General features: G+C 47.5%; 1 protein-coding gene across 6 annotated transcripts in view; it reads left to right on the top strand.

The window, feature by feature from the left end:
- The window catches only part of MARK3 (microtubule affinity regulating kinase 3), a 104833-nt gene that overhangs the window by 85618 nt on the left and 6456 nt on the right, over window positions 1-12759 (top strand). For all 6 annotated transcript variants that reach the window (XM_081086018.1, XM_081086017.1, XM_081086016.1 and 3 more), the window contains exon 15: window positions 9883-10140. In XM_081086018.1, coding sequence (XP_080942144.1) covers window positions 9883-10140 — 258 coding nt within the window. The remainder of the gene's footprint in view (window positions 1-9882; window positions 10141-12759) is intronic.

Raw genomic sequence — 12759 nt, 5'->3', positions numbered from 1 at the left:
CATATAATACTGGTTTGGTGGTGATGAACTCCTTTAGCTTTTTCTTATCTGTGAAGCTCTTTATCTGACCTTCAATTCTGAATGATAGCTTTGCTGGGTAAAGTAATCTTGGTTGTAGGTTCTTGGCATTCATCACTTTGAATATTTCTTTCCACTCCCTTCTGGCTTGCAAAGTTTCTGTTGAGAAATCAGCTGACAGTCGTATGGGTACTCCCTTATAGGTAACTGCCTTTCTTTCTCTTGCTGCTTTTAAGATTCTCTCTTTGTCTTTTGCTCTTGGCATTTTAATTATGATGTGTCTTGGTGTGGTCCTCTTTGGATTCCTTTTGTTTGGGGTTCTCTGCGCTTCCTGGACTTGTAAGTCTATTTCTTTCACCAGGTAAGGGAAGTTTTCTGTCATTATTTCTTCAAATAGGTTTTCAATATCTTGCTCTCTCTCATCTTCTGGCACCCCTATAATTGGGATCTTGGTACGCTTGAAGCTGTCCCAAAGGCTCCTTACACTATCTTCGTATTTTCGGATTCTTTTTTCATTTTGCTTTTCCGGTTGGGTGTTTTTTGCTTCTTCGTATTTCAAATCTTTGACTTGATTCTTGTGCTCCTCTGGTCTGTTGTTGATAGTCTGTATAATATTCTTTATTTCAGTTAGTGTATGCTTAATTTCTAGTTGGTCCTTTATCACAACATTGAGAGTCTCATTAGATTTCTTGTACATCTCATTAAGTTTATCTGCGGTCTCTAGAAGACTCTTGAAAGACCTCAAAAGTGTGTTTTTGAATTCTATATCTAGCAGCCTGCTTTCCTCCAGTTCTGTCATTTGTGTCCTGTTTCTTTGTCTCGGCATTTTTTATGCTTCGCTGTGTTGATAGAGTGGCTTTCTGTGCTAAGTGTCCCAATTACCTGAGGTAGACACTCTTGGTGCACCCCCTTGTGGTCTTTGTGCACAGTCTTGTTGTAGCTAAGCCTTGATTGTTGTAGGTAACACTGGGAGGGATTTGACCTCCAGGGCAACTGGCTGTGAGAATCAGCTGTGTCTGCAGTGGGAGAACTCCTGTCCTGGATCTCTAGGGTGGTGCTAATCTAGCCTCTGCCTGAGGCTATCCAGCAAATACCTCTGTGCAGGGCTTTGGCTGGGCGGGTCTCAGGGGATCAATAGGGCGGGTAGAGCAAGCAGTTATGGCTGCTCTCAGTCCCGTCCCCAGAGGCTCTGCCTCTCAGTGTCCCAGCAACTGCTGCAAACCTCAGATAGAAAGCTGCCCTCGAGTTCCGACCGATGCCAAACAGTCCCACTTCTCCCGTTTGAGTCTGGGTCCCTAGAGACTCGCCCAGAACTGGAGCTCACAGCCTGAGACTCCTTCCCAATTGAAACAGACAACCGCGCCCTCGGCCGCCAGCCCATATTTCACTTCCGCACTGCGCCTCCTCTGAGTCTCGGTATGCTTTTCTCTTTCCCTCTAGTTGTGGAATTTCCACTCAGCCAGCCTTCCTGTGGTTCCGGGTGATGTCCGTTCTGTCTTTTAGTTGTATTTTTGAAGTGGTTGTGCGAGGCAGCAATCTCCGGTGTTTACCTATGCTGCCATCTTGGTTTCTCCTCTTCTCCTTCTTATCACATACACAACCTTTATAAATTTCGGACTTTCAAATTAGCCTTTAAACCTTCTTTCTGTGTCCTTTAAAAATGCATAACTATGCCTCAGACCTTCTACTCACTAATTCCTTATTCTTACAAACTTCAATCCTTTACAGCCAGTATTTCTTAGATTACTAAGAGCAGGTGCTCCCTTCCCTATGTCATTGCAAGTATACTGTATCAGTCTAATTTAGTATTGGAAGGGTTAAAGAGAACAAAACGGGGCAGAGAAAAACTTACCGTGCTTCCAGCATAGTTCATATAAGTAAAAATCAACATAAGTTCTGGTCTGCTTTCCCTGGCGACGGCCCCCCTCTTTTCTGCATTAACCATTTACTCTGTCCTTAGCTGCTCTCCCTTCTAGATTTTTTCCTTTTTTAAGCCCCAGAGGCTCAAATCCTTCTCCTCCTTTACCACTTTTGACCTCTCTGATCATCCCCTGGTCCCCCGAGCCTAAGGCTCCTCCATCTCAGCAGGCTGAGAGCCTACTACCTATCTAGCGAATCCTACCGCCACTACCCCATCTCACACCCGCTCCAAAGCAGTTTTCAGCTCTCTTACTCCTCCAGTCAGAGCGGATGCTGTCCCTAACAGAGACCTACTCTGAAGGGAAAATGTACTAATCTTAACCTAACAAGCCTTTGTTTAAACTTCTTTGGGTTGCAACCTTATACCTTTAAATTAACCCTAGACTTCTAAAATTTTAACCTAACACAGCAAAATTATACATGAGAGCAAAGCAATTAAAAGTTCTCTACTTTCTTCCCCTTAAAGCAGGGTTTGCCCTATCTTTAAACAAACAACAGAAAGAGATAACAAATACTCTCATGTGTACAGCCAGACAGCACAAAGTAGCTTTCGCTTCATAGAGACTCTCACACTTACATTCATACACCAGACAGTCCAAGTTTTTGACTTCTACCAAATGTTTACTCAGAGTTTAAATAATCCAACCAATTCCTGACTAATTGCCTAAGGGAGCTCTATGGCTTCCCGGGCGGTGATCAAGCTCCCCTTCCACTCACTCAGAGTGGGCCAAACTAATAGGGGGTCGACGAAGACGACTGACCCTGACCCATTTTGACAAAGACAAAGACAACAAAGAACAAAGACAACAAATACCAGACAGACAAACCCGGTGCAGCCTAAAGCCGCACAAACCAGTGACCCCGGCCACCATCGTGGCCGCGGGTCAGGACCAGGAGTACCGCTGCGTCCAGCCCTCCATATAGGTCCTTCCGTGGGACGTCCCAATTCCAGTTTAACGACCGGTCTTCCTTACCTCTCTCGAGAGTCCAGGTGGCTCGGTTTCCGAATTGAAAGTTTTGGGTGGCGTCTCCTCCACCTCCCTGGAACCTGCGACGGAGACTGGAGGCCTCCTTGGTAGTCATTCCCCACAGGGATGTGGGGTATCTCGCTGTGTGCCTGGCGATAAACAGGGAAGAGCCTCCTGCCTTAAATAGGGGGTTCCTCTCACCCCTGCCGGGGGAGAGCCTCCTGCCCTAAATAAGGGGTTCCTCTCACCCTTGCCAGGGATCTTGCTGGGGGCTTCCAAATGTTATGGGTTTACTCAGCGAGATAGACCACTGACTCAGAATTTAAATTTAAGAGCCTTTATTAAGCTGGCCGGCTGACTGTAGTCACAGCACCCTGCCGGAGCAGAGGCTGAACTGCAGCACCAACTTCCATGGCCAGCGACTACAGTCACAGCACCCTGCCAAAGCAGAGGCTGAACTGCAGCGATGACCACAGGAGTTACATTTTATTATTAAATTTTGTGGAGGCCCAGAGAAAATGTGTCTTTCAAATTCTGGGCCCCCCAATATGGAGGAAACTCTCTTTATTTATACTTTTTCCAGTCCTTTGTCTCCCAAATTTGGAATGAGGCTTCCGGGCCTTCTGAGAAAGGCCTGCGTGCTGGGAAGGGGCCATGAGACCATATCTCAAGGCCTGGCCTGATGTCAGTACCTTCCTATCTATGTGTTTTAGGAACAGACAGCACAGCATGACCCATCTGGCCAAAGCACCAGATATAAAGCCCAGCACAATACCCCTGGCTGGGAATTGAACCTGCAACCCTACCAATGCTTTGACCACTGAGCCATACCTTCCAGGGCAATTATTCATTTAATTTCTAGAAATATTTACATTCCAGTATTCTCTTTTCTGATTCCTATGTGTGTGCTTGTTTTAACATTGCCTCTTTCCTTATGATTAAAAACTATTAATAAATTGTATAGCAACTGGGCTAGATAGCTTACAAATTCTAATTGATATATTTTTAATAATAGTCTGTGCTGGTAAATTTTATTAGTTATATTCTCAAATCTATAAATTTCTCCTAGTTCAAAGTACTTTAATAGAAGATATCAGTAGAAGACTTAATTAGGCAGAAGTTTCTCATCTGTTATGGATTTTAGTCTGTCGAGCTAGGAAAAAGTGGTTTTGTGGCCCTTCTTCCTCTTTTCATGAGTTCTTCTCAATTGTTGAGCTATTTATCAGATTCATTTTGAACTTTAGAATGTACAATTCACTGAGGGTACAGTCGGACTTTTTTTTAATATATTTTTATTGACTTCAGAGAGGAAGAGAGAGAAACATCAGTGATGAGAGAGAATCATTGACGGGCTGCCTCCTGCATGCCCCCTACTGGGGATTGAGCCCAAAACCTGGGCACTTGCCCTTCCCGGGAATCACCCTCTTTGTTCACAGGTCAACACTTAATGACTGAGCTACACTGGCCCGGCCAGTCAGACTGTTTAAGAGGCTTATGTTAAGGCCAAGATCTGCCAACTGCCCTCCCCCGCCCCTTATGTGTGTGCACATGGTCTTCTATTTCCTCTTGTCTGCAGTGCTTCAGTTCACCTTGGAGTCACTGCCTGTCTGCTTTGCCTGCAGGCACTGTCCTCATTGGGGCTGACTCCTTATCCTGACGGGGCCTCATTGCTTCTGGTAGCATCAGTCATTGCAGCACTTTGCGTCTAAAAGTGTTGTCTTTATCTTTAACCAAGCAGAGTTTCAGCACCAAACCACACGAGACAGGGCCCATAATTTTAGAATAATATCTGGATGTTCTTTTCCTTTTTATCTTACAAATAAATTAAAAGTGGATTTTCAATAATGTGGAAAATTACTGGAGGTTTGAGTGCCAAACTGTAGTGGTCGTACTTTTTATTTTCAGTTAAGGCAGCAAATGTGACAACTTTCTTATCCTTAAAATGGATGCATGAGTCATAAATTAGATGCACGGAGCCTTCTCTATGCATAGCTGACTTCTTAGGCAGACTGTTGCGTTTTCCTCTCCTATATGCTTATCTTTTTTTTTTTTTTAAATATATTTTATTGATTTTTTACAGAGAGGAAATGAGAGGGATAGAGAGTTAGAAACATTGATCAGCTGCCTCCTGCACACTCCCCACTGGGGATGTGCCCGCAACCAAGGTACATGCCCTTGACTGGAATCGAACCTGGGACCCTTGAGTCCGCAGGCCGACGCTCTATCTGCTGAGCCAAACCGGTCAGGGCCCATATGCTTATCTTATTCCTTGACAAAACCCTACTGAGCTGCACGGACCCTGGGCTATGCAACTTCTGAAAGGACCTAAGTTCTGTTTCCAGCCTTGACTATGTGGGGCTTTTTCTTACATATGTGAATGCTTATACAGAATGCCAGCATGAGAGTGATCATGGCTGATGGAAACTATACGGGAGATTAGACCACAGGCTGTCCAAAGCTTCGCCAAGCTCTTCAGCTCCCTGCCGCATTCCACTTTGGGCATGGGATGCTCCAAGGCTTAAAGCCTCACCAAGTGTATCTCTTGCCAAGCAATACAATTTATTTTAATAGAGTTTCTTCATTTTAAAATTAATTTTATTCATTAATTTTTCATAGTGCAATCTTTCTGTTTTATCAGCTTTACTGTGTGAAAAGTAAAGCCAGTCCTTGGTGTGTAGTGGAGAAAAGGTATATAGCACATCTTGGTTTTGGCACGAGGCACATGAGTAATTTTCTAATTAACACTATTATTTTGAAAGTAGGTGTGAAGTCAGATTGCTTTTGCTATAACCCTGATGTGGTTATTCCACCTTCAGATGTCAGTCTCTCAAAATGGCCCATTCCAGCATCGACTAGCAGTCACTGTAAACCAGGCCCATTCCAGCATCGACTAGCAATCAGCATAAACCAGGCCCATTCCAGCATCGACTAGCAGTCAGTGTAAACCGGGTGTGAGGAGGTGGCATCACATCTTCATCGTATCATCACCCTGTCAGCGTCCTATAGATTTACTGTGGGCCTTTAGCCACTTAGCACCAACACTGACTCAGCGCTCAACAAACACTAGCTTTTATTACTGATCATAAGTGTTCATAGGTACATGGAAGAATTTCCTTAGTTTACACTGACTATAATCTCTCCACTTAGTGATGTTGCTAACCACCCTACAGGATGTGGGTGCCATCTTGCTTGCCATGTGCTTTTGGGTAGCTCCAGGAGACTGTTGAAAATGTTTTCACTTGAGAACCCCCAAGAATTAGTGGGATGTCATTCATTATAGTAAAGCATAACAGAAGTTTTCCAGAGAAGTTGTAGGTATTTGATGTCACAGGTAAATTTTATGGTTGGGAAGTTGCTCTGGACTTGACCCATTTATGCATTTGTCCTGTATTAGGCCCAAGGACTGAGCAGAAGGTGTTTGATCACAGTTACAACAGATGTCTCTTGGGTTATATTTTTAATTCTGCTTTTGCCTAATCACTCATATGCTTTGAATCAGCAACCAAAACTATTCATATCATAATGTTCTGGTCTGGGATAGATGTCATATTAAAATAAATTAAAAATTCATGTCCATCAGTAATCATAAGTGGGTTAGAGTTTAAAATAAAAATTACAAAAACATAATCAGACATAAATACAAAGCAACTTTTAAGTTAAGGTTTATTTAAAAACTAGGGGCCCAGTGCACGAATTTGTGCACCTTGAAAGGAACTGTGGATTGTAAGGCTGCAGTGGGCACGGGGGCAGGTCTCTGCCCATCCTCTGTGCCCCTGCCCAGCCCCTCCCGCCACGGCCCCCTGTCCTCTCTCTGCTGGCAGCCCCGTTCCCGCTGTTGCTTCCATGTGTTGAAGACGACAGCCCCACTCACACCTGCTGACGGTGCAGAGCAGCAGGTGCAAGTGGCAGCACTCGCACCCGCTGACGGGGCCGGCGCCAGGCAGGACCACGGCTTTTAGTTGTTTTGTGATACAACATATATTAAATTTCTAAAACATAATCCACTAAGTGCCCCTAAGATTAGTATGTCAAAAAATTTAATAATCTATCATGAGACTATGATTTACACTTCCTATTTAGGAAGGTCTCTAACTTCAGCGTGTCTGTCCAGACTCCTGTCTCGCTTGCATGCCTTGTAGATCTTGCCTGCACTGGCCAACCATTGACGGCATGCCTCGTGGGGAGTAGATTGTGCAGCCTTACCCAGTACCTTACCAAAAGCCCTTTTCTGCCCCAGGGCCTGCGGGCCTTTTCTCTTCCCCAGGGAAGGAGCCGGGCGGCCCTGCCTCCCCTTCTTGCCCTGCCTTCCTTACAGCATCTGTCAATCAGCTCCCAGCGTGGGCGAGTCCATGACAGCAGCTGGTGGGGGGATAAAGAGTGCTGACCCTGGCCCTGTCCTGAGCAGATACAGAGTAGAAAGAGTTGTATTTATCTGTAACTTGTTAAAAATAAAGTTATACGTATGTCTATGTATGTCTGTATGTATTGGGGACAAGTAAGGATTTCTTCACGTAGTTGAATCCTTTAGGACTCTGTGTGGCAGGTGACAGGGCCCAGTCCATTCAAGCTTTAATGAAACAGGTCATCTCTGCCTACAACTAGAAAGCGCAGGGACAGTTGGTGCAGCTCCTCGTTCTGTCCTGGGTCCCTGGTTGGGCCCAGTAGGATCATACTTACTGTCTTCCCACACCCAGGAAGCCTGGATGTCTCCTCCGTCCCTGTTGGTCTGACTCTAAGCCTGTCACTGCTGGACACAACTTGTTGTGGGGTGGAGTCAGCAACATCTGAGGCCCAGGAACCTTCCCCCGAAAGCAGGATTCACCTGTTTCTTTGTCATAGGGAACGGGAGTGCAGAGTGGCAAAAACACAAAACCGGATCTATTTTTATGTTTCTGTGGCGTTTGTTTCCAGTATGTCTATGACTATGGTAGAGCCACTCTCCCAAGTCAGAGGGCAAAACTCTCAAAAATTCAGGGACAAGAAGGTCTTATTGAGCAATTTATTATTGGTAGTCCTCATAGTGGGACTGCCACAATTCTAGTGCTCATTTCACTGACCTTCCTTTCCCGTCAGGAGAGCACTTAGCTCCTGCACGAGCCACGGTTCTCTGCTGGCCAAGTTCTGGGAGGTGACGTAGAAGGTAAAGCCTGGAGAGAGGGCAGGGGCCAGGCTCTGGGTGCCTAGGGTGCTACCTGGGTGCCAGGTGAGGAGTTTGAACTTCATCCTGAACACTGCTTTTGAAAGGTTATGAGTGAAAAAGTCGGGTTTATATATTAGACAGCTCACTGGTGGACACATTGGAGGGCGTGTGGGTGAAGGCCGGGGGACCAGTGAAGACAGGATGAGCCCTACCTGTGAGGAGATGGGAGAGGTGGGTGGGCTGGCTGAAGCACTGTTAGGGGTTGACACCCACAGGACAGCACCTCTGCTCTAGATGGTAGGGCAGGAGGGATAGAACCGGTGGCTCCAGGACTTGAGGACCCGGAGGGATTTCTGCCGAAAGACACTGAAAGTATGGCCGGAGTTCTACATCCGACTCTCCTTAAAGGAAAGAAACCGCCTCGGCTGTTCCAAGGACACGCTGGCGCTGGGATGAAGTGAGGTCATGGTTCTGTCCCGCAGCGTGTGCCAGGGCAACTGCGGGCAGGAAGCTACTCTGCCTCTCTCTGTACACGGCTCATCTGCTCATTAGTTCCACCTGGAAAAAGGGGGCCCCTTGACCCCTTAGGGATTTTGACTTGTTTATGAAGAAGTGAATGTCCAGTGAGTAGGAAGATTCTCACCTCTGGAACAGGTGGGGAGCAGTGGCCTGTGCTCGGCATGGACCTGACCACGTGGGCTCTCTGTAGAGCAGGCTCTGCCACACACAGCTCAGAAGACATTGCCCCTCTGGCATAAAGACCCAAACCTGGAAGATGTCTTCTTTTCTTTAAAGCGAATACACTTTTAAAATTACTGTTGGGGGCGGGGAGAAGCTACACGTTAGGAGGTGCTCCGGAGTCCCCAAAACTAGTTTAAGAGATTTTGTTCTGAGATGGTTGGGGAGGAAGCTGTGCTTTAAACCACAGATTGCTCTTTGTCGCTGGTCCATCACATCGTTGTTGCTGCCTCTGCCCAAACCCCAACCCCTCCCAGCCTGACAGAAACGTTCGCTTACACAGCTAGCCCCGCCTCACCTGCACCACACCTCCCACCTGGCGGCCGAGACATCAGAAGTCGATGTCCATGCCCCTCGGGGCCCCCCAAGATGCTGTTACCTCCACTAGACAGTGAAGGAGATAACGTCCAGGCTGTGTAAGGAAAATGCGCCTTCCTCACGGCACCAACGTGTCCCCGCTGCTTCCTCACTCGCGCTGTGGATTTCATAGCCCAAGCTCGTCACAGTTGTCCACAGTGTCCTTCCTGAGTGTGTGCTAGTCCCGCACATCCTGTCTTATGGTGGCCTCGGTCGTCGGTGTGTCTTCTTGCTTTCGCATCCTACAGACTGGGGAGGACCCCTTTCTCCAGGTCGCGTTCAGCGTGTGGAGTGTCACAACAGCTATGCCATCGTGTGCTTCCAAAACTTTTCAGTTGCTTGTTCTTCAATTTCACCGGCATAGCCTTTCTTTCTTCCATATGGGCACGGGTCTCTGCATGGGAGCAATTTGAGGGGGAGCAAAGTAAGAACGCTTGAGTTTCAAGCCATGCTATGTCCTAGAATTTCCCTGCATTATCTTGTCCTGGAAATATGTTTGCTGTTCCCTTAAACTCCACAAGGCTTTGTTCCATTACATATGATTTCTCAGGTCCCCTTTCCCATTTAATTACTTTTGCTTCTCAGTGCTGTGAAACATCCCTGGGGTCTTGTTTTGTTAAAGCTGGTTCTCTCCACTTTAGATAAAAGGTATATTGTGACTGAATGTTTGTGTGCCATGTTTGCCACAAAGACAGGATTTGGTGAACGAAATGTAAAGCTCTGTGCTTCCTCATCTTCTAGCACCGTTCCTGACCAGAGAGCCCCAGGTGCTTCCACACACAGCATCAGCAGCGCGGCCACCCCGGATCGCGTCCGCTTCCCCAGGGGCACTGCCAGTCGCAGCACGTTCCACGGCCAGCCCCGCGAGCGGCGGACTGCCACCTATAACGGCCCCCCCGCCTCGCCCAGCCTGTCCCACGAAGCCACGCCATTGTCACAGGCTCGAAGCCGAGGCTCCGCTAATCTTTTCAGTAAATTAACCTCAAAACTCACAAGGAGGTAAGTGCCAGGCGGAGCTGGTTGTTTGCAGCAAGAGGAGACATGTCTTCTGTGCGTGTGAAGCCAGCCTGGCTGCTGTTCATTTGTCTTTAGCTCATGTTTTTCTGGTTTCTTTCTTTAACTAGACTGAAAGGTTTTAGAAGAGAATCCCAGGAAACGTTTCCCAGCACTTGAGAGGTCGTGGCTCCTTACTGTTCCTTGCATCACACTTTTTAAAAAATAGATGTTTTTACTGATTTCAGAGAGAGGGAGGGAGAGATAGAAACATCAATGATGAGAGAGAATCATCAATCGCCTGCTCTTGCACACCCCACACTGGGGATCGAGCCCGTAACCTGGGGATTGAACTGTGACCTGGTTCATAGGTCAATGCTCACCAACCGGCCGGGCTGCATGGCACCTTTGCCTGCAGCGATGGTCACCTTGGTGGAGCAGAAGGCCAGACCAGGGCCGGCAGGGCTGGCACGCTGTGCGCGGTCACCAAGGACAGTTCCTCTTCTCCTTGCACTTGTCGTCACTGAGGGGCACCGCGTGTCTTCAAGTCGGAGTCTTGCAGCGGTGCTGTCTGTTGGTCTCAGTGAGTTACAGTAAGAACAAGGCGCCTTTCTGAAACGGTGTAGCTGTGCGAATAGCATCTCTGGTTTGTGCTCCGAAGGAAGCTAGTATCTGGTCGTGCATGAAATTCTTCATGTGTTCAGCAGGCTGTCATTCCGGGCCCTGGGACATGTCTGTGGATCCCATGAGGTATTTTAACTTGTGTCCATAATCGAGCTGTAGAGGTTGCAGATGCCTAGAAACATTGGCTGCTTCTAGAGGAAAAGGGAAAGATGCCGCTTCGTACCAGCAGCAAATAGTCAAAGGCACCGTTAGCCAGGACCTCCCCAGGACGCCCAGGAAGCTGAGCCGCCTCGCTGTGCACTCGTGTGTCCGGGTGTCCTGCAGGCTCACCTGCTTCCGACCCTCCTGTTCATCTGTCTGCTCAGCACAGCAGTGCATCTTCTCAGGGTCCAGAATGGTTGGTGCCTCCTCTGTGCCTCACTCCCTCTGGCCCATTAGCTTGCTGCTCAGTTTCATGGGGCCTTTGTATTTAAACTGTAAGTTAAGTACCACTTTTTAAGTCTCCTTGATTCCTCCCATAGTTTTATTTTAGATCAGTCATCTAAAAGTTAGACGAGTCACTTTAAGCTGTTCCCCAGATGATCTGTTTGTTACTGAGCACCAGATGAGGGAGGACTTCTGACGTCAGGAGCATAGACTAGGGCCCGAGCAGTCAGGTTCCCGCCTGCCTCTCACTCTCTCCTGGCCCCTTTGCTGAGACTCCGTGCTCCAGGCTGGGCAGAGAGCAGATGGTCTAAAGGGTCTTGCCAGGTTTGAAGTCCAATCCAGGAAGAGTTTTTTGAACCCCCCAGAATAATTCACTCCTCCCCTTCAGTGTCACCCCAGGCCTCCCTGTCCCCCGCTCCCTCCTGGGGACTGGGCTGAAATGGAATCGGCCGCTGAAACGTGGGTGGTAGGAGATGGAGCTGGGTGTCATTCTCTTGGCTGTTTCCCTCCCTGGCCCTGCTGCCTGCTGTCTCCTGGTGGGTTGCCCTTTGAGCACAGAATGGAGGTGCAGCAGTCAGGTCTGGCTCAGCACTAGTCATAGCGGTCAGTGTAGTGGCCCTGCACTTTGGTCTGTTGTGGGCCCATCATTAAAATCCTTGAATTTATTTAATTGTTTCCTTTGTGCTTTGTTTTAAAAAATCATCTTAAGCCCAGCTGGCGTGGCTCAGGGGTTGAGCAGCGACCTATGAACCAGGAGGTCTCGGTTCAATTCCTGATCCGGGCACATGCCCGGGTTGTGGGCTCCATCCCAGTGTGGGGCGTGCAGGAGGCAAACTGATTGATGATTCTCTCTCGTCATTGATGTTTTTATCTCCCTCTTCCTTCCCCTCTGAATCAATAAAAAGATAATTTAAAAAAATAAAAATCATCTTAATACATGTACTATCATTGATAAAAATTTTTGACTGCTTTCCGTGCACTAAGTAGATGTCTGTAGAATTTCGGGTATAGCTATACTCATTTTACATATATAAACACACACACACTCATCAATCTCCACAGTCTACCCTGTGAAGTAGATATCACTCAATTTTATAGAAGAAAGTGGAGATGTGGTTGAGAGAGATGGGGCACATGTTTAAGATTCTAAGTTTATTTCATGTATCTGAATTGAACTTGGAGGTTGAGGTTTCTTGTTTTAAAATTCCAAGGGGTCATCTTGTTTTAGTTTCCACCCCCACATTTTCCAGAAAGGTCATCGTCTTCTGTTTTCAGGTTTGCAGGCTGAGGTCTGGAGTCTCCTTCGTGCTCTCCTTCAGATGTAGTCAGTTTATTCGTAAAGACAGTCGGTCCTTCTGCTGTGTCTTCTCGGCATCTGGGCCTCCCCTAACAGCTGCAGCTGTGTTCAGTCCCTGAAAGGCTCGGGTTGGCACTTAGAATCTGCACAGGAGACCTGCCCTGGTGCAGTGGGCAGAGAGCAGGCCCCAGGAAACGTACGCCCAGCTCTGCCCAAATGCCCTGTAGTTTGGACGAGCTGTGGGCCCTGCCACCTCTGACGCCCTGTGCACTCAGCAG

Source organism: Myotis nattereri (assembly GCF_964212035.1).
Source record: "Myotis nattereri genome assembly, chromosome: 1".
NCBI lineage: Eukaryota > Metazoa > Chordata > Mammalia > Chiroptera > Vespertilionidae > Myotis > Myotis nattereri.
This window is presented reverse-complemented; position numbering and strand designations above follow the sequence as displayed.